This window comes from Pituophis catenifer, unplaced genomic scaffold (assembly GCF_029215685.1).
Source record: "Pituophis catenifer annectens isolate HBS135680 unplaced genomic scaffold, rPitCat1.0.hap2 SCAF_2, whole genome shotgun sequence".
NCBI lineage: Eukaryota > Metazoa > Chordata > Lepidosauria > Squamata > Colubridae > Pituophis > Pituophis catenifer.
In genome coordinates, this window is record NW_027256882.1 from 284,363,049 (window position 1) to 284,385,448 (window position 22,400).

At 41.2% G+C, this 22,400-nt stretch overlaps 1 protein-coding gene across 3 annotated transcripts in view; it reads right to left on the minus strand.

Annotated features, from left to right (window-relative positions):
* Positions 1 to 17,398, minus strand: part of SMAD4 (SMAD family member 4) — a 34,787-nt gene extending 17,389 nt beyond the window's left edge. For 2 of the 3 annotated variants that reach the window (XM_070938935.1, XM_070938934.1), the window contains exons 1-3: positions 17,110 to 17,397; positions 3,313 to 3,632; positions 2,921 to 3,095 (exon numbers count right to left, since the gene is read on the minus strand). In XM_070938935.1, the coding sequence (XP_070795036.1) occupies positions 2,921 to 3,095; positions 3,313 to 3,561 (424 nt within the window). In that variant the 5' untranslated portion in view covers positions 3,562 to 3,632; positions 17,110 to 17,397. Of the gene's footprint in view, positions 1 to 2,920; positions 3,096 to 3,312; positions 3,633 to 17,109 lie in introns of all 3 variants that reach the window. The other variant, XM_070938936.1, reaches the window with a different exon arrangement.
* Positions 17,399 to 22,400: the final 5,002 nt, after the last annotated feature.

Consider the following 22,400-nt stretch of genomic DNA (forward strand, 5'->3'; position numbering starts at 1 on the left):
TTCTCCAGAAGTATGGCTTGCAAAGAGAAGTAGTAGAGGAACAGGAGTTGTAGCAGAATCTGGGAAGAGAGGCATAGCAAATAGTGAGTCCTTTGGGTGTGTCTCCTATAGGCCAGGTTGGGAGTTTCTGTTCGCTCTCTAGGATTTTGGAGCCCACTAACCTGGATTTATGGTAAAAACAAAAAACAAAAACCCTGTGACAATACACCTTTACTGTGTATTACTATACTGTGACAATACCCTGAAGACCTGGTTGTTTCATGAGGTGTTTTGGTCAGATTAGGTGAGTTCTGCTGCTAATTACGATGTGATTTTTGTGACTGAGGTTACTGCATTATCTTTGTGGGTGTTCTTTTTTTAAAATTTTTTTATTAGATTACATTATAATACAATACAAAAGGTATCGGTTTGACAGTGATAATATATATATAACGCTGACGACACCCAGCTGTACATCTCCACCCCGGACCACCCCAACGATGCCCTTGAAGTGATGTCCCAGTGCCTGGAGGCAGTACGGATCTGGATGGGGAGAAACGGGCTCAAGGTTCAACCCATCCAAGACCGAGTGGCTGTGGTTTCCGACGTCCCGATATAGTCAGCTGGCGCCATTGCTGGCTATTGGGGGCGAATCATTGGCCCCCACGGAAAGGGCTCGTAACTTGGGTGTCCTCCTGGACTCACAGCTGTCTTTAGAAGAGCACTTGACGGCCGTGACCGGGAGGATTTTTCATCAGGTTCGCCTGATTCGCCAGTTGCGTCCCTTTCTAGATCGGGACTCGTTACGCACAGTCACTCATGCCCTCGTCACCTCTCGTCTAGACTATTGTAATGCTCTCTACATGGGGCTCCCCTTGAGGTGCACCCGGAGGCTCCAACTGGCGCAGAGTGCGGCCGCGCGGGTGGTTATGGGAGCAACATGGAGCTCCCATGTAACACCTCTCCTGCGCGAGCTGCACTGGCTCCCAGTGGTCTTCCTGGTGCGCTTCAAAGTTCTGGTTACCACCTTTAAAGCGCTCCATGGCTTAGGACCTGGTTATTTACAGGACCGCCTACTACCATCAACAGCCTCCCACTGACCAGTACGCTCCCACAGAGAGGGGCTCCTCCAGGTGCCGTCGGCCAAACAATGTCGGCTGTCGGCCCCTAGGGGGAGAGCCTTCTCTGTGGGGGCACCGACGATCTGGAATGAGCTCCCCCCAGAGATACGGAGGATTCCGGATCTGCGCACCTTCCGCCGCGAGATGAAGACGCTTTTATTTCATCAAGCTGGCCTCGCCTAAATCTACTCCCTTTTAAGTGTAAATTTTAAATTTTTAATGTATTTTAAAATTATGGGTATTTTAAATTATGGGTATTAATTCAGCCAAATTTATTTAATTCATTTTATTCGATTTTAAATTTTGTATATCTATGTGTTTTATTTCATGGCTGTGCACCGCCCTGAGTCCTTCGGGAGTAGGGCGGTATAGAAATTCAATAAAATAAAATAAATAAATAAAATAAAATATATACAGGATATATACATTCTTTTATTATAGTGTCTCCTAATTTACCCACTTATCTTAATATTTACACTCTCTTTTATCCCTTCCTTATTCGATCTTCCATCCATTTATACCAAAGTCCCTTTGTGGGTGTTCTATGCTGTATTTCTTGTTTTGATCCCTATACATCACCTAGTCACTATTTTGAAATGGGTGGCCATTTAAATAAATATGCCTATAAAGTACTATTAAATTATGTTCTTAAATTCCCTACTTGACAACTTTTTATATCAAACTGGAAGCTGTCTTTCTGTCCTATCATTTCTGGAATATAATTCCACGATAATATTTCAGAAATGCAATATTTCTGCCTTGTTCGATAACAATAATGCATTTAAAAAAAAAAAACAGCTTTCAAAGCTGGGCAAGGGACCAATTAATTCTTCCTTTCCATCAAGGCAAACATTTGTCAGACTTTTTTCTAATCCATCTTTAAGGAATGATTAAAGATCCATCCACCACATTCAAAAAAGAGGCCATGAGACAATATAGTTTTCAAGAGTCTTCCACAAAGTACCATGAAATCTGTGAGAAAATCTGAGCTAATTGTAATTTTACCTTGAACTGAGCTCACTCCTGAAACTATATGGGCTGGTATGTGGCTTTCTTAGTATTAACACTAAACTATTTTGCCTCTGCTTTTTTCCCCAGAATGTGTTTTGATTTCTCAGGGTAGCCTACAAGGATTTCTTCCATCCAAATACTCTTCAGGTCCAACCGTGTTTCTAGCTTTTCCAACATCAACATGGTTATTTAGCCTAAAGGCTGCAAAACATAGCTCAATTGTCACAAAACCTGCCTTGACCACTAACAGAAGTTGGGTGCAACATTAAAACCCACAACTATGAAACAAAAGGTCTCTTGAATGCTGCAAGGCAAAGATAAGGAAGGGTAAGCAAAGAATTCAAGATCACTGGAGGATCCAAGGCCAGAAGGGACTCAAGTGTGCCTGTCTCTATGGAGCTCCAGGAGGACATTTCTTCCAGAAGAAATGCTATTCTCTCCAGCATATCTCCCAGGAGTTTTAAGTTTCTTTCTTTGAAAGAAAAAACAAACAAACAAAGGCTGCTGGAATGACTAACATTGCACTTAAGCATTGCAACCTTGTTTCTGGTTGTCAGTGTTCCTGGTACATCTTCCCTACAACCAAAGAGAATGTGTGTGTGGGGGGGTGGGGGGGAGATACAATGATGAAAGGTCCCTTGACCAACCTCAGGAATCTTTCCTAGCAGTCTGGAATCTACTGCCTTGAAAGGTAACCACAAATCAAAACAGATGACTCAGAAAATAGGGGAGTCAGGAATCTATTGTTAAAGCTAACCCAATTTCTAATTTAAATTCAACAATTCACACGGATTTATGAACAAACTTACCAATGCCAGGTGACACAACACGCTCATAATGATATGGATTCACGCAGACACTGTCACATTTCAAGTCAAATGCATACTGGCAATATTTGACATGTTTGAGTTCATTTTTGTGAAGATCAGGCCACCTCCATAACCGTGCATAAATTACATGTGGAAAGCCCTTTCGACCAGCCACCTAAAAAGATTGGAAATCATGGAAAAATTCACTGGAAAATCAGAGGAAAATATCTAAGGAATGAAGGAAATTTTTTATACTTTACTGAATGCTACAAAAACATTCATCTATAAACACCATTTCCACAGGGTTATAGGCAAGCATGGCGATTTTCCATTCTCTCTTTGTCACTACATAAAATAAAGAATGTAATGGCACCAGATATGCTTCTACTAACCTGAAGCCTTCCATCCAGTGTTCTCTGAATTGTAACACATTTGCTAGGATGAGCTCCATTTGTGGTTATGGCTGTAATCAAGGAATCCAGTTCATCTTTTTTCTCCTTGAGTTTTTTAACTAAGCTTTCAATAGCCCTCTTTGCAAATGTTTCACTCTCCCCTCCTTGTCGATGGCACATCAAACTGTGAACAATGCTCAGGCAAGCATCATTACTGGTTGGCGTGTTGGTAATAGACATACTGTCCATTGGTACAGTTCTCACTTCAAGACCAAAGATCTCTGCCAACCAGTGGGCCAGAGACTATGTCTAGGGAAAGCCTAAAAGAAAAGAAATGACCAAACATTACAAGAGCAGCCACTAAATGTTTTCTGTTGGTCCCAAGACCATATTTTTCTCTGTTACTGCTATAATATTTAAATTGAGTAAAATGAATTGGATGGAGAAGTAGTATAACTCAAACATACTTCTTTCCCCAAAGCATCAAGGTTGGAGGGTTGTTGTTGTTTTTATCAAATGTGGTCATACATTGAGGATTACCGGTACTTGTACAACAAGATTACAATAGAGGGAGGTGTGATGGCAAAACATTTAGGAAACCCTGATCTAGAAACAATTGCAATGCTTAGGAATATATGGGAGGACAAGATAGACAAGTCCAGATTTGCCCAGGTAAAACAACAGGGATTATTTATCAGTTTAAAATCCAAAGTCCGAAATGGGGAGGGGGGAGAGGAGAAAATTTGTCTGGACTTGCCCAACAGGTTCTCCTCAGTTCCACTTATTGTTAAAAAAACCCTTTTCTTAAAAGGAAGTAGATGTGAGACATCAAAGGGGAAGGGAGATCACCTGGAAAAAAGGAACATCTGGAAAAGGGAGAAAGGTTGCCAGAAAAATATAAGCAAAATGGAGATTGTAAACAGCCACCTGGTGAGTTAGTTTCCAGAAGTAGTAGAGGGCTAAGCAAAACATAGGAGGAAGTGTGGTAGGAGTGAAGGTGAACTTCTCTGGGGCCAGAAGTGAGGGAGGACATGACTTGGAGTCAAAAAAATAGTCATTGAGCAGAAAAAGATGACTGATGTGTGGAGAAGGCAGAGGCTCCAGGTGGACAGGGAATTTGGGAATAACAGAACTAATGCAAGAGAAGATGACATATTCTGAGCCCGAAATCTCCAGGAAGTCAACAGGAGCTAACAGGAAGTGCTCGTAAAAGTTTTGAACAAAAGTTGCAATTTATAGAAGCAATAATTAGTCAGGATCACCTGGCTGGAGAAGCAAAATTTATCAGACATAATGTAATAGATTATTCTATTTTCAAGTGTGTGGTTTTGCTCTATGGATTCTGGTATTTGGTAATTGTTCTCTGCTTCAAAGAATCTGTCACTGGCTTTCATTTTGGAAACCTTTTGGGGTTTTGGCCAACTGAATCCTTGCTTATTTGATACAATCTTAATCTACATGAGTCCAGACCCCAGTTACAAGATTTGGATCTACCGCTAGTCTCCCCACAATTCTATGGGAGACTGTTGGAGATGTTGCTTTTTTTAAAAAAAAAAAATCAGTGCTAAAAGCTAGATTTACATTTTTCCTTCTTATCTGCATTTACATTCATTTTTAAATCATAACACGGAGGCTTCCGTGTTCATCTCAAAAGGAGATAAGGCTCCTGTTCTCTGGTTTGCTACCTCAAAGCAACTACTGTAGAGCCAGAAAGTGAGGCTTCAGTTTGCTTTTCACTATTGTTACTATCATTATTATTATAATATGCAGTTTGCAACTAAGTTGCACGTGCTGTGAGAGCCCTAGCACTCTTCCAAATCAGTATTAAGGAGAAGGCGGCTTGTCAAAGTGTTTCCATTCTCCAGAAAGGCGGTGACAGCAAAAGTGCACACTCAACTGTCTTTTCTTTTCTTTTCTTCCTTCCTTTTTCCATTTTTCTTTCTTTCTCTTTCTTTTCTTCCAATTAATAAATCTGCCCATCTCAAAAATCATGACTCTGGCCAGCTACAACAAGTAAACACAGCATAGAAAACACAAAAAACAAAAAGGACAAGAACACACTTACAATCCACAAGCAAGGTAAAAAACAATTACCCACAAGAACTCAACAGAAGCTGCATCATGCCTCAGGAAGGCAAAAAGCAGAGCCAAAGGGTGTAGTTAGAAGAGACAAGGACTCATCGTCATCATCCAGCAAAGCTGCACCTCTCTTTAGGTTATTCACTTTATGTGCCTCGCTTCTCATAAAGAATAGCCTTCCTAGAAGTATCACAAGAGATAGTTGCTACCATTCTCATCCTCATCTTTATATATTGCCTTCCAAAAATACAACAATATAGATCTCCATGACAAAATAAAGCACTCAAGGGACAGAATAAAAATGGAACTGAGATTCTGAAACAATTTAACTCAGATCCAACAACAGTTGTATAACAGAAATTCAGCAACGTATTAGTTTGTTTAGTGGTCATTTGAATTACAACAGCACTGAAAAATGTGACTTATGAAACATTTTTCACACTTATGACCATTGCAGCATCCCCATGGTCATGTGATTTACATTCAGATGCTTGACAACTGGTTCATATTTATGACGGTTGCAGTGTCCTGGGATCATGTGACCTTCTTTTGCGACCTTCTAGCAAACAAAGTCAACGGGAAAGCCAGATTCAGTTAACAATTGTGTTACCAAATTAACAACTGCAGTGATTCACTTAACAAATGTGGCAAGAAAAGTCATAAAATGGGACAAAACTCACTTAACAAATTTCATCCTTAGCGACATAAATTCTGGGCTCAGTTGTGGTCATAAGTAGAGGACTACCTGTACTAACTCTAGACAAGCCAAAATTCTGGAAAAATTGCTCAAAAAGATAAAACATATTTTACCAATTGATTTACCAGTCAACCAAGCGAAGAACATTCTATCACACATAAGCATATCTTGGTCCTCAGAGAACTGCTGTGCTAAAATAACAAATAAAACTGTGGAATTGAACTGCAGTATTTTATCTACTCTTCACCTGAATAATTAAGAACTGCTCTAGGAAAAATCCTATCGCTCTGAAAAGTCTCCTGTCTTTCCACAACCACTAAAGCACTTCTCTGATGCTGCTGCTTTGCTCTCTTTAACAAGAGAGAGTACAACTTTTTTAGGTACCAAAGCTCTGGGAGGGGGTGCAAATGAACTGTTCCCTGCTCTGAATATATACAAACATACATAAAACAAATTCAAGTGCATTAAAATTTACTTCTTGATATTTAAACCTTGAAAAAACAAATCTGAGAAAAGGAGCAGGTCATATATTTTCCATCAATAATGAGTAGAAAGCAACAGTAGAAAGCAACAATTGAATGATAGATGCAACAATAGGAAAGCAGGGAAAGGCAGATATCAAACTAAGATAAAACTGGAAACACAGGGTTAAATTATTAAATATGACTTTAAATTCCAAACAAACAAACGAGGCAAAAATCTGTTTCCAAGCATGCAGTGAAAGTAGCACCTGTCTGCAACACTTGAAAATAGCCACACCTTTTTTTGGCATCATGCAGCTGTTGTGCAATCCTAAAAAAGGGAGTTATAGATAGGCACTATATATTTGCAATCCCATATACTCTAAAGCCCATTCCTGCCTGCCAGTCTAAAGCACTGCATAATTTTATTTTTATTTTTTTCAAAACATATACATAAAACATGCTTATATAAAACTACAGTAGCAATTACACTAATAAAAAGGGCACAAAGGAGGAAAACCAACCTCCAGCACACCGAACCTCTTTTTGTAAACCTGTTTTACAGCGGTTTTGTTGTTATTTTTAGGCCAGGCTCTAGGTGATAAAGGATGAAAGAAGCAGCTACCCATTTCATTCAAGGCAAACTTGCACCATGAGTTGCTTAATGTTCTTTCATCTCAAAAGCATAAAAGAGAAAAGACTTATCTTGTCCAGGATCCCAATTTTCCCAGCATTCTAAAGACAGCCAGCAAGCTTCCAAGAACCAAGTCAGTTAACTCTCTGAGCTTAAATGCTTACATTTACTGGCTTAGAAGAAGCCGGCAAGCCTTTTTCCATAGTCTATCTAACTATCCATGGCTCTGTTTCACCTTCCGTTAGCAGTCTCAAAGCGATCTTGTGATAGCAACTGTTATATTAATTCTTTCTTTTCAGGGAACTTGAATCTGCCTTGTTCAATTTTCTTGAATGGCACTAGATCCAAGTATTACAAAAGGGAAGCAAGCCCCTGTCATTGATTTTCTTCACACACCACTCATGTACTTCCTTCATTATTTCCATTTTCCTTCTTTGCAGTTTTAAAATGCTAATAATATGCACCTCAGATCTTTCCACAGCTCCAGGTGACAGTCACAAATTGAACAATGGCACCTGCTGAGAGAAAATCTGCACGTCTAACACTCTAGGAGAGGAAGCTTAAAAGACAGCATTTCAGTCAAGTGTTATTAAGTGCACAGACTTTCTTCCAGCAAAAGTCCACGCTCAATGGAAAGATGATGTTGGAAATGGCTGGAGGAAGTCACACAATCTCCAAAGAATCTAAAGACTGTAATGAATCCAGTCTAATCCTTGCTTAGCGCGAAAAATAACCTCAATAATCTTTACAATAAACTTTATAATCTCGCTGGGCGAGATCATCCGTGGTTTCGGGGTGGAGTACCATCAGTACGCTGACGACACCCAGCTGTACATCTCCACCCCAGACCACCCCAACAATGCCCTTGAAGTAATGTCCCGGTGCCTGGAGGCCGTACGGATCTGGATGGGGAGAAACGGGCTCAGGCTCAACCCATCCAAGACTGAGTGGCTGTGGTTTCCGACGTCCCGATATAGTCAGCTGGTGCCATAGCTGACTATTGGGGGCGAATCATTGGCCCCCACGGAAAGGGCTCGCAACTTGGGTGTCCTCCTGGGTTCACGGCTGCTTTAGAAGAGCACTTGACAGTCGTGACCGGGAGGATTTTTCATCAGGTTCGCCTGATTCGCCAATTGCGTCCCTTTCTAGTTCGGGACTCCTTACACACGGTCACTCATGCCCTCGTCACCTCCCGTCTGGACTATTGTAACGCTCTCTACATGGGGCTCCCCTTGAGGAGCACTCAGAAGCTCCAACTGGCACAGAGTGCGGCCGCACGGGTGGTGATGGGAGCAACGTGGCGCTCCCATGTAGCACCTCTCCTGTGCGAGCTGCACTGACTCCTGGTGGTCTTCCGAGTGCGCTTCAAGGTTTTGGTTATCACCTTTAGAGCGCTCCATGGCTTAGGACCTGGTTATTTACGGGGCCGCCTGCTACCACCAATAGCCTCCCACCGACTAGTACGCTCCCATAGAGAGGGGCTCCTCCGGGTGCCGTCAGCCAAACAATGTCGACTGGCGGCCCCCAGGGGGAGAGCCTTCTCTGTGGGGACACCTACTATCTGGAACGAGCTCCCCCCGGAGATACGGAGGATCCCGGATCTGCATACCTTCCGTCGCGCGCTCAAGACTTTCCTATTTCATCAAGCCGGCCTGACCTAAGTCTTTCCCCTTTTAAATGCAAATTTTAAATCTGGTTTTAAATTATTGGGGTTTTAAATTTGTTCAGCCAAATTATTTAATTCATTTTAATCTATTTTAAATTTTGTATTTATATGTTTTATTCTATGGCTGTTCACCGCCCTGAGTCCTTCGGGAGTAGGGCCGTATACAAATTCAATAAAATAAATAAATAAATAAATAAAATAAAAATACATGTAGCTGTCTTCTCAAAAAACCTTTCAATAATAGCATTTCATTTTTAATAAATTCCTTGCTTTCAACATTGCAAACCTACTGAAGCTGACTTTTACATTCTGGAAAAGATATTGATTGGAAAAGATAAGTCAGTACTGCTAGGCAAGAGTTAAAATTAACACTCAACTTTCAAGATAACTGGGAAGCTCCAAAATCATTTCTGAGAAGGTAATACACATGTGTTGGTTGAATCACAGAGCCACCATTAGCATATGCCTTTTGCATATATGGCTTCAGTCCGCTCCATAAAATCCCAATCTATGCCATCGACCCAGTCATATTTTTAACAGAAGCAACAGAATTCAAGGAATGACAGCTTTTCCAATTAAGAGTGCTATGCTGATGCCCCCTTTCCGTTCCACAGAATATTTCAGCCCCAAAGGGATACTTGGAACAATTAAGAGACAGCACTGGGAAGCGTACTCCGCATGCTTTAAATATCATTACAGCCTTTGCATAGCTTGCCTAATGCCTCAGTAACAATCATTTACCAATGTTTAGCTCCATAAAAAGCAATAGAGGGCGGGACCTGTTAAAAACTCATAGGGAATTGTTAATGTGTGAATTAAAACTTCCTCTTTCCTTAGGTTCTTCTATTTCTACTTTGTTGCCAGAGGGACTTCTAAAGGGGGAAGGACTCAACTGCAGAGCTATATCCTTCTTTAATATTCTAGTTCATTTCTTTCTTTAGACACTGGACAATCCATTAAATTATGGAGAAGAGAATCCAATACCTAGCACTTTTTCTTCATAGAGAAGAATCTTTGTCAGTTACCATGATCAGTTCAGGGTGAAAAAAATACTCCTTGTTTTGTCTAGAAGCATGTTTTTATACTTTTTAAAGTGTTCATGCATCAGGGAAGACAGTTGCATGATTGCTTTAGTTTCCCCTCATTAATCAGCAAGTTTGGAGAAGATCTACTTTCATTACTGCTATCTACCCCAGGTCATCAGGATTGGAGCAGCATATAAATTCTGAAAAATAAGTAAATAACTGTACATGACAGTTCGTACCTGAAGGGAAACTTTAATATAGGGAAATGATATATTTGATATGAGGAAACACAATCAGAAGCTAAAAACACTATTCTTAATAGAGACAGATAAAAGGATCTTCAGCACCTGATTCATGAGCCTTGCAACTCCCAGTAATATTCTACTAATAAAGAATAACTGGAGGTTTCAAATGGCTCTTTTACACTAATCTAAATTTCCAGATGCAATTCAAGGTGCCAGTTGTCACCTTTAAGGCTTACATGACTCTAGACCAGGGCAGCACAATGGCTCAGCATTTAAAATGTTGAGGTCGTCTGCTGGAAAGCCAACAACCCAAGTTCAAGACCCCAAGTGTCAAGCAAGTGGGCGAGTTCCCAGTACTTGCCCCAGCTCCTGCCAACCTAGCAATTCAAAAGCATGCAAGTAGATAAATAGGTACCACTTCGGTGGGGACTATTTCTCTCTAGCCATATGATGATAGAAGTGTCTGGATAACACATTCCTTCAACTGAGAATCAGAGATGAGCATTACCCCTCCCCAGTTGGTCATGAGTGGGCAGGGAAAACCTTTAAACCCTTTCATACTCTAGACCAGCTATCTGAAGGGCCACCTTCTTCTGTACCCCTCCAGATTCTGTAACTATGAGAATGCCATTTATTGGCCCTTCAAAACAGGTATTTTCAAAAACCACTCCTACATTTTGGAACTCTCCACAGAAATCTCATATTTACACACACACCCTTCTGAGTTTCAGGAGAGCAGTTAAGATCAGATTATTCCATCAAAGGAAAGCCAAACCTGAGATTTTCAACTCTGTAAAAGCTAACAAGATATGCTGAAAAATTAGACTGAAAAAATTAGACTAAATAAATATTAAGTGACAAAACAGAATCTTTAAAATCGATTTAATGGAACCAAGTGGTAATATTAATGCATTTTTCTTGCCAAGAGCACCGTACCATAACTACTAAGCAGAACATGTGGCATGTGTTCAGTAATCACCATCACTGACATTTGAAGTCTGATGGAGAATCATTTTGGAAGTATGCATGGTGACGATATGCTTAGGAAAACTGTACCACTGGACAAATGGAAGCTATTCAAATATTTCTCAATTAGAGGCTTTGAAAATAATTCCCTACCTTTGATAACAACATTAGCAACTTCTATTAGCTATCCTAGAAATAGAAAAAGGGGTTTAGTTCAAATTAATTCATTAAAACCCTTTGGGAGTTAGAAAAACAGAAAAACGTGTTTATGATGTTTGGTTAAGGAAACTAATATTAAATCATTATTGAAAATGATTTTCATTACTTACCAACATTCCCTTTGAATTCATCTATAAATATCTAAATTTTCATAACAAATTAGGATTTATATGCTCCTTTCTTATAAATGTTGAGGTAACAGTAGAGTAAAAGCAGTTATGAAACACATTCAAAAATAGTAGCAAACAAAAGAAAGCAAACATAGAATACTTCCAAAGAAGAAATCATTAGAAATGCAAATAAAATAGAAATGCATTTAAATAATGCATTAGTGTATTGTCACTAGTGTCATATACATTTGAATAATAAATCAAAGTCAAATCAACCTAGGTTTGAAAATAGCTACTTGTCAGTTTGTCTGTTATTTGTCTCTAACTATCACAAGACAACACTTATAAAATCAAAATCATGTTTGTGTCTATGTTTCACTTAGTATGTTGACAAAAGAGCAATGAATCAATTCATTCAATTCTAAGTGTGCAGATTTTCAAACAGATACTACTGAATTTAATGAAGTTTATTACCCAGGAGAATCATGTAAGATTATAATCATATGCATACTAGTAAAAGAAGCCAGAGAAAAGCACTTGTGTGTAGAGATGGTGAACATTTCTCTAAAGGCAACATTTCCTTATGTAATGGTTGCTCACACCAATTTGTCAGACCCTATCATTAAAAAAAAAAAAAAAAAACCAGTGCAAAAACCATTTAATTTCTTTCTTAAAATCCATTTTTTGTCTTGTAAAGTTCTTTTTTTATTGGAAACAATAGAAAATTAACTGCTGTAGTACCTAGCCAGATTTGGCTAATCTTGGAAACTAAGCAAAATTAAGTCTATTTGGTAGTGGAATTCAGAGGCATCCAGGAATTCCAGATGTTAGCTACTAGTAGGTAGTTGGAGAAGTAAAAAAAGAAGGAAGGGAGGGAGGCAATGGAAAACTAGTTCCAGAATTCTGATGCCAAAATCACTGTTTAGATGAATCGCAGGAAGTTGAGTTTTATTCAGGGATAGCTTTACCTTTTTGGTAAAGTTGGGTGGAATGATCTGCAGGAGTACATGGCAAAAAAAGGTAACAGTAAAGGTTTTCCTTGCCCAGTCTATCCAATCTAAGGGGTGGTGCTCATCTCCAGTTCTCACCTGGCTAATATATTGCAAGAGAAATGGGGAAGCCTCAACAGGCCAGATGGGTACATGGATGGGTAAGACTGACCATTTCCTACCCATATTCTATAAATTAAACTATGATAAACTTTATTTCTTCAAACATAAATTATACTTTAGTACCCTGTTTTTCCCAAAATGAGATGCTGAGCCAGTAAGCATTTCCTGCTGTAGTATGGAAGTTTTGAAGAATAATTTTACTAGTAGGAATAATGGCCCGCAAAGGCTTTATGGTTCTACAAAGGGGGAAAGGGGGATATGTTTCTTGAAATTAGTAGGGGGTGGTCTGAACTCTATTTTCTGAAGTCTGATTCTATTGAAATAAATTTAAATCAGCAATCCTGATAATTTAAATCTTGTATATGTCTAGATGTAATGATGTGTTTTATTTCCTTTCCCTACAAAATAATATTTTTAACTACCGTGTTTCCCTGAAAATAAGACCCTGTCTTATACTTTTTTGAACCCTGAAATAAGCACTTGGCTTTATTGCCATGCACTCAAAAGCCCGATTGGGCTTATTATCAGGGGATGTCTTAATCTGTCTGATTATGTCCCTTCTCTTTACAGTATAAAAATGTTCTTCTACACCAGACTTGGGCATTTTACAGCCCCTAGGCCAAATCCGGCTCTTTGGCTGTCCCTGTCCAGCCTCTGTGAGGCCAATCCGCAATTAAATATCAAATACAATTAACAGTATACCATGCACACAATAAAACTTCACTGCTTTTGTTTTGAGGGTGGCTGCTATTTTTTTTTTTCAATTTATGCATGTGTGCATGCCTATTCTACTTTCACAAACTTATTGTTTCAGCCCTTGAAAGAGTTTCAGTTTCTCATGTGGCCCCTTGAGAAAATTAATTGCCTACCCCTATTCTACAGTTTTTAAAAAATGAACTTTATTTAATTAGTATAGAAATTCTATCCTATTTTACACTTGGTAAGGCACCAAACAATTTACAAGAACTGTAATAAGAACGCCATTACAATAAGGAAAAGCCTAGTTAACAAGCCAAAGGCCTGAAAAACATTGGCCATAACAAGGAAGAAACTAATTAAAAGATACTATATCAAAAGTCTTTATCTCTGTAGGCAGTAAAATAGTGTAAAGACTGCTCTGAACCTTGACACCCCCCCATGTTACTGGGGGACTCACAGGAATTGGGAGTCCATTAACATCCAAAAAGTCCACTAAAAAAGGGCACATGTTCTCACTAAATCATCTTAGATCAGGGGTGGTCTTAGATGTATAATATATTGTTATTTCCAATGGCAACTTCCTCTCTATCAAGGAGCAAGATTCTCAGAAAGAGAATGCATATATAGACATGAATTAAAGGATTAAAAAGTAACATTTCAGACTATAAAACTGATCATTAGATGGAAGCCAAATCCAGCTGCAAGAAAATAAACCTGATGCATTTCTCTTTGCCTATTATGTGAATTTTTAATCAAGTATTTAATCAAAATATTGTCAAAAAGAAATTCAAGTTCAAAAGAAAAAACAAAACAAAAAATCATTTATAATAATCTGTGTGTGAAAATGCAAGAAAATTCAAGATTAGCATTAAAAAGGATAAAAAACACTGCATGTAAACAGAAAGACTAATGTTTCAAAAATGGTTTCAGAAGAATAGCATGAATATTATCAGTTATTACAGAACAACACATAAACTAGGACCTGAGAATCAGCACCATTAAATTCAATGGGACTTGCTTCTCAGTAAGGCTATTCACAAGATGCATCAACCATAAAGCAGCGAGCACATGTGAACCAAATTTATTGTGCAATCTCAGCCAGTTAAGTGTGTTGTGCAAACTCAGAAAACTGGGTTAAGTTCACTATAAGCATGTACATTCTTATATGCTGACTAATCATAATGCTACAGAATTATAATATATAACATATACCTTAATGTGAGAAGCAAATGACAAATTATAAATGTTGTCAGGAAATAACTTGCAATGAGATCTCATTTTCTTAATTGTCACTTAATACATTTTAAATAGAATGGAAACTGGATGGCTAATCTGAAGAACAGTAGGAGTGTATTTATAATGCACAACTGTTTACAAAAGAAACTGAATCTCAGAGATGTCGCTCAACTGAAGACATAAAAAGAGCCACATCTAAATATGAGGTGGTTATCGAGTTCAATAGTACTGAAATAACATGGGTGGAAGATTGATTGCAAGAAGTTTAAACAGGGTTTTTTGGGGAGAGGGGGTTATTAACAGGAAGAATATTGCTGTAATTAGATAAAATCCTTACTAAATTAATTGAGATCTTACCTAAGCTTGCCCATATAGATTGTTGGAAATTCCTATCAAGCTCTACTACTCATAAACCACGCTCTACCACTCATAAACAAATTTTGCAAATGCTCTTCTGAAATAGAGAGGAATTTAAACTTTTCTAATTGTTGTTGGGCTTCATCTAGAAAAGCAATTTCCTCTAATAACAATGGATATTCCCCTTTTGTTTTTCCAGTTTTCCAGTACTGCAGGAACCCATCCAGAGAGTTCTCTAACCTTCTAGAGCAATACAGGAGGAAAAGGAAAAAAGCCACATATATCCTATCATCAGAAGGCCAGCATTGGACAGAATGAGGGTATGCAAAACATTAAAATGATTTTAGATCAAAGAATCAATTTGAAGATTTGATTCTTTTCCCTTAAATCCAGATTAGTTTTTTCTTGCCATAGGCACAAGGAAGTTTATGCTTGAGACACTTCTGGAGAGTCAGAATCATCTATTCTACAGTTTCTAATCTATTTTAAAGTTTCAAGAATTTTAATGTCAAGGTGATCATCTACGTATTTCTCAACCCTCAAAGAAGACCAAGCATCCCCAGATACTGGGAAGATTTCTGAACTGCCTAATAGCTAATAGCTAATATCTAATATGCTAATTTGGTTTTCATATCCAATATCAAGTTTTCATTTCTACAGTATTTTTAAACAGAGGTTTCAGTTTGACTAATATTGAAAAACAAGTGGTATAGAAAGAACAGTGCCACAGAAACAAATCTACTACGATCAAGTTTCTTACTCTATATTATAACAATGCCAGTAACAAAGTAACCAATGCTACCAACAAAGATAAAAATCTTATATTTTCACATAATGTTTCTACCTATACAGGAAATACTATCCTCGAAAGCAGGGTTTTTTCCCCCCCTTCAAGCGGAACATGGAAACCGAGTACTTTTTACCCTTTCTATATTGGAAATATTATGCAACTATCCATCACAATCAACATTAGAATAGAATAGAATAGAATAGAATAGAATAGAATAGAATAGAATAGAATAGAATAGAATAGAATAGAATAGAATAGAATAGAATAGAATAGAATAGAATAGAATTTTTATTGGCCAAGTGTGATTGGACACACAAGGAATTTGTCTCGGTGCATATGCTCTCAGTGTACATAAAAGAAAAGAGATATAAAAGCATATATTCAGCGACAACTTTCAATCCAGCGCCTATTAAAAGCCTTCGCCGCCACCAATTATTCCGATATTTTCCTCCCATCTGGAAAGAAACCAGATCCAAAGTTTGGCAACTCGATACCGTGGGACTTTTGGTTTTGTTTTTTTTTAAATTCCTCGCAGGACTTCATCTCGCGCGCATTTCCCCTTCCATCCCCCCCTCTCCCCCCCAGAAACAAAAAGTCCTGCGAGGAATTTAAAAAAAAAAAAAAAAAAAAAAACCAAAGGCAGGTGGAAACCCGAATTCACCCGGGATTTCGCCTTCCCCCACTCCCACCCCTTCAAAAAAAAACAACAACCCTTTTTTTGAGTCGGTCAGGAAAAGTGTCGTTGGCAAGAAACAAAGTAACCCAACAGAGTAGAGAAAAAGAAAAGAAAAAAAAACAATCCTCACAAAAAAGCAACGACGACAACCCAAAAGCTACCCGCGCCCGGTCCCGGTTCCATCAATCATCATCCTTCTTTGTCGCGATACATTTATTTTTTCTTTTATTTATTTATTTTATTTTTCTCCTGGTGATACCCCTCCCCCTCCCCGACTTTTGCTGCAAGCAGCAACCGAAGCGCAGCTGCAGCCCCGGGAAAAAAAACAAAACAAAAAAACGGCTCCAGCTCCATTTTAGAAAGCGGGCTCAAGGCAGGTAAGGCAGACATGGCGAGACGTCGTCCCCCCCCCCTCCTTGGTCTCCGGGCACTTGTGGAGAGGCGAAGACGGGGCCTCCACTCCGGGCAACTTACTTCCCAAGCAAACATGCCCCGTTTGGAGAGTCTCCCCGGGGAAGGAGGAGGAGGAGGAGGAGGAAGGAGGAGGCAAGCCAGGCTCTTTGTTCTTCTCGCTCGCCAACGCGGCTTGCCGCCTCAGCCTCCCCCTCAAGAGCTGTGGGGCCACGCTTTCCCTTCCCTCCCAGCAGGCTGGGGATGATGGGCGTTGCAGTCCCCGCCGCCCTGTGAGGAGGAGGAGGAGGCGGTCAAAATGGTCATAAGCTGCAGTTTCTCTGGCACTGAAGGCGACCGCGCTGCCCCGAGAAGCTGAGAGAGAGAGGGGGGGGGGAAACCCAAGCTGGGGCTCGAGGCGGGAAGGGGCGTTACCTGGGCCTCAGTCGGGACCCCCGCCGCCGTCGCCGCGGCCGGCCTGCGAGGGGCCTCACCGCCCCCGCCTCCCCTCCTCTTCTTCCGCCGCCGCTCTTCTCCTCGCTCCGCCTTCCCCGAGAGAGAGAGGGGGGGAGGGGCGGCGCGGCTCCCTCACGGCGCGCGCGCGCGCGCCAACGGCCTCCAGGCGCGAGGGAAGGACGTTCCGAGCGACGGACGGCGACCGCCGCCGCCTGCGTCGTCGTCGTGTTGTTATTGCTGCCGCCGCTGCCGCAGACGCGTCCAAGTCAGGCCCCCGCTGCGCATGCGCCACATCCGGGTTTTTTTTTTCTCCCCCCCCCCCCTTCTCCTCCTTTCTTCTTCCTCCCCTCTCTTTCCTTGGCTCCCGTGCTCTCGCTCTCTCTCTCTCTCCTCCCCAATGAGGCTCCGCAACCCGATCTCCCCAATCGGGGGCGAGCGCGCTGCGCATGCTCACAAGCCGTCCCGTGACGCGCTGGAAGATTTCCCTGGAGAACGACGCGGGAGGGCGCGGCCATGAACTTTTTTTTTTTTGAGGGTGGTGTGGGGAGAGAGAGAGAGAGAGAGAGAGAGGACGGGTGTGTTTTCTTAGTTTCGAAGTTGCCGCCCGTCCTCAAAAGAGAACGGGAAGGGTTCAGGCTAGACTTGGTTTGCTTTCTTGCGGTGGGGTTTTAACAGATTAACAGAGCTGGAAAGGACCTTCTAGTCCAACACACACACCCCGCCCAAGCAGGAGACCCTACACCATTTCTGACAGAGGGCAGTCCAGTCTCTTCTTGAAAGCTTCCAGCGATAAAGCTCCCACAACTTCTGAAGGCAACTTCTGTTCCACTGGTTGATTGTTCTCCCTGTCAGAAAAGTTCTCCTTATTTCTTGGTTGAATCTCTCCTTGATCAGTTTCCATCCATTATTCCTTGTCTGGCCTTCAGGTGCTTTGGAAAATAGGTTGACCCAGTGGTGAAATCCAATTCTTTTTACTAGCGGTTCTGTGGGTGTGGCTTGGTGGGCCTGGCAGGAGAAGGATACTGCAAAATCCCCATTCCCACTCTTCAGGGGAAGGATACTGCAAAATCCTCATTCCCTCCCCACTCTGGGGCCAGCCAGATGTGGTATTTGCCGGTTCTCTGAACTGCTCAAAATTTCCGCTACCGGTTCTCCAGAACCTGTCAGAACCTGCTGGATTTCACCCCTGGGCTGACCCCTTCCTCTCTGTGGTAGCCCCTCAGATATTGGAACACTGCTATCATATCTCCCCTGGTACTTCTCTTCTCTAGACCAGGGGTCAGCAACCTGCGGCTCTGGAGCTGCATGTGTCACTTTCACCCCTCTGCTGTGGCTCCGTCACTCAAAATATGCGTCACAACCGCCAATGTGTGACACCCATTGGCACGCGATTTATTGAGCTTTTCAACCCCCGGTAGGCCAACCATGGATAAATCCAAGAAAAGAAAAGTTTCAGAAGAAAACACATTTAATTCAAGTACATACGCTAGTTTTGTGGCCAGTCAAGAAATAGTCAGGCACAGGAAGGATTTTGTGACTCCCGGTGTTTTCTTTTCTGTGGGAAACTGGTCCAAATGGCTCTTTGAGTGTTTAAGGTTGCAGACCCCTGCACTAGACTAACCATGCCTAGTTCCTGCAACCGTTCTTCATATGTTTTAGCCTCCAGTGCCCTTATCATCCTCGTGGTTCTTTAATTCACCCACCCACGCATGCACCTCTTCGTAGACACACTGTACACAAGCAATGCGTGTTGTATTTATCTGTCACCTCCAGCAAGTAAACGTGCTCGAAACAGCTGGGAAAAAGTGTTTTGACTCAAAACAGCCCCTCCACCCAGCTGAGAAGAATCAGAACATCTGGAACAAATTTTGGAGGGCGAATTGGGAAAACCCGCTACGCCTGGTCCCCCCACCACCCTCCCAACACCTGCCTGTTCCCCACCTCCCCTTCTGGCACCGTGTTTTTGCTCCATTCCCACAAATGTTTTGCTGCCCACCATGTCAGAAATGTGTTTCCTAGGGTCTTCTGCCTGCGCCCGCACTCGGAACCAATTGCTCGCACCTGAACCACTTCAGGCCTGGCATGTTTTTTAATCAACTTCCCAAGAACTGGAAATAAGGAGAAACTTTCTGACAACGAGAGCAATCAACCTGTTGTGGCTTGCCAGCGGCCAGCAGAGTTGGCAGCAGATTCGGACAGTGAGGAGGTTGGGGAGGAACCTGGGCCAGTCCTGGAGTCTGGGGAAGGCTCTGATGAGGGCTTTGCGTCAGAGGCAAAGAGAGGGCCAGGGCCGGATGCCAGTGATCAGCTGCCTTCGGAGTCAGACATCAGTGAGGCAGATGAACAGCTGGAGCCTGTTCCCAGTGTGCGCGTGTGCAGAGTTGCCAGACGAAGGGAACAGCTAAAGAACAAGGGTCGGCTTGGGAGTAAGGCCACAGATGGACGATGAATGGCCCATCCCAGAGGGAATAAAAGAGGAGTGAAAGGACGGTGGAGTTTGCAGGAGACAATTAGCTTGCCTAATTGGTTTGTTACTCTCGGAGACTCTGCCAAGTTTTCAAGATATCGGCCTGGCAGCTCTCCAAGCCAGATAAGGTCTGTGACTGTAAATTCTCCCTTGAAAGATTTTGCTGAAGGTGAACGAGAGGAATTCACTGTTTGTTTAATAAAAGGGGTTTTGTCGGGATCAGGATTCTGCTTTATGCTTTTTGGGGAAGCCTAGGTCAAAACACAACCAATGCCTTCAGAAGTTGTGGGTGCTTCATCACTGGAAGCTTTCAAGAAGAGACTGGACTGCCATCTGTCAGAAATGGTGTAGGGTCTCCTTCTTGGGTGGGGGGGTTGGACTAGATGACCTATAAGGTTCCTTTTCCAACTCTATTAATCTGTTAAAATCTGTTAAACTGAGTTAAGCATTCTCACGGTCAAAATGAATGGCAGCTATGAGAAGCGTTTTCTTCCAATCCTCAAAGGAGAACCAGGTCACGTGTCAGTTGCCTCTCAGTTCTGAATGAATGGTCAGCTTCTGGAAAGCAGATCTTTGATCGAATGTTACACGATAAAGAGCTTTCTATCTTTAAGTGCAAGTTGAGCATGGGGAACTCTGGGAGATATCTTTAAAAAGTTGCTAAAGATGAAAAAACACTGCTGTTGGTAAATCTTTGGGGTCTCAAGCAAAAAGCATCTTCCCATCCTTCAAGCTTTTTCGAACTGGAAGATACCCAGGAATAAGCAAAAATTATCTGTTCACGTACAGTACAGTTAGTCCTAAATTTACAATCACAATTGAGCCCAAAATTTACGTTGCTAAGAGAGAAATTCATTAAGTGAATTTTGTCCCATTTTATGACTTTTCTTGCCACATTTGTTAAGTGAATCATTGCAATTGTTAAATTAGTAACACCACTGTTAAGTGGTGCATGAGGATGCTGCAATGGTCATAAGTGTGAAAAATGGTCATAAGTCACTTTTTTCAGTGCTGTTGTAACTTCGAATGGTCACTAACTGAATTGTAAGTTGAGGACTATCTGTAGTCGTTTTACTACAAGTGCACTCAGATTTCTCATCTGCTGCATTGCAGCTTTGCTATTTGTTTGTTTTTGTTTGCTCTCACTTAAGCAGAATAAGAAAATTAAAAGCAAAACATGAAAAGGACAAAAGCAATGTAATATGTATTTATTATTTATTAAATATATGCCGCTTATTTTTCTTATTTATTTTTTCTTATTTTTCTCATTTTTTTCCTCATTCTTGTCAGGATGCCTCCTGTAAGAAGGCTGCAAATTCTTCAAGGGATGCAAAATCCCTCCAGCTTTTTCTCTTGCCCTGTTTCAACTGATTTCCAGGCCAGTTAAAAGGCAGATGAAAAATGCCTGTGACAATTTTTTTTAAATTTCAGAGTTCAGAATTCTAAGAGGACAATCGAAAAAGTGGTCCCCCAACATCGGTATCAAAATGGATGACTGTTTAGCTCGTACTGTTAAGGAGAAAAGATAGAACTCCTATGGTTATTACAAGAAATTTTATTTGGCTCCCAGAATGGAACAAGAGGAAAACTTCGATAAACTCAGTTCCTGCTACTTAAAAACGGGAGATGGGACATACAGGTAGCCCTCGACTTACGACAATTGAACGCAAAATTTCCATTGCTAAGCAAAACAGTTGCTAAGTGAGTTTTGCTCCATTTTACCACATTTCTCTAATTAAATGAATCACTGCAGTTCTTTAGTAAGTAAAACAGTTGTTACATGGCTTCCCCATTGATTTTGTCTGTCAGAAATTTGCAAAAGGTCATCGTGACTCCAAGACATGCAACCGTCATAAATGTGAGCCAGTTGCCAAGTGTCTGAATTTTGATCATGTGACTGTGGGGATGCTGAAATGGTTAAAATGGTGAAAAATGGTCATGCCAGTGGTGGGATTCAGCCGGTTCGGGACAGTTCGGGTGAATCGGTTGTTACATTGTTGGCTGGCGCCACCCCTCCCCTCCCCACCCCTTCCAGGAATCCCCCGGTGGCCCGTTTTTGCTCCCAGGGGGGTGCAGGAGGCCAAGTGCTACCTGTCACACCCCTTAGCCATGCCCACCCAGCCGGTCATTAGGGCAGAGAACTGGTTGTTTAATTATTTCAATCCCACCACTGGTCATGTGTCAGTGCCATTGTTAACTTTGAATGGTCACTAAATGAGTGGTTTTAAGTCCAGGAGAATCCTCTTCCATCCAAACCACACTCTATTTATATGGGAACGATTCAACCTTTGTACCTCTTGTGTTTACCGAGTATAAAATCAGATCAAGGGTATTTGAGTGAAGGTGGGACCACAACAGTGTAGAGCCGGTTTTAACTTCTGGATGAGCTTAGATGGAAGAATTAAAAAAGGCAAGAACAGGTTATTCTAAAAGAGGATAAAGCACATTTCACAATGTGTCTCCAGATTCCTCAAAGCTCTTTTGCTGTGCCAGTAAATGAACTGCAATGCCCCAGGGAGTGAAAACATCCACCCTTAATGACTAATACTGCCCTTCTTGCCACACACACAGAGAGACACATAAAAAGCACACCAAAACTGCTTACCAAAGCATTTCAAAACCACAACTGGTTTTCGGTAGTGTTTATTTCTGAAATTAACTAATTAAGTCGCCACATCTGGATTGCATCAACTAACCCAAGTTATCTAATCTTTGAACAAATCCAGTCTCCTTGATGTTGGCCTCATCTATATTTGTCAAGTATTTGCAAGCCATTGGCACATGTGTCATATAGACACCAGTG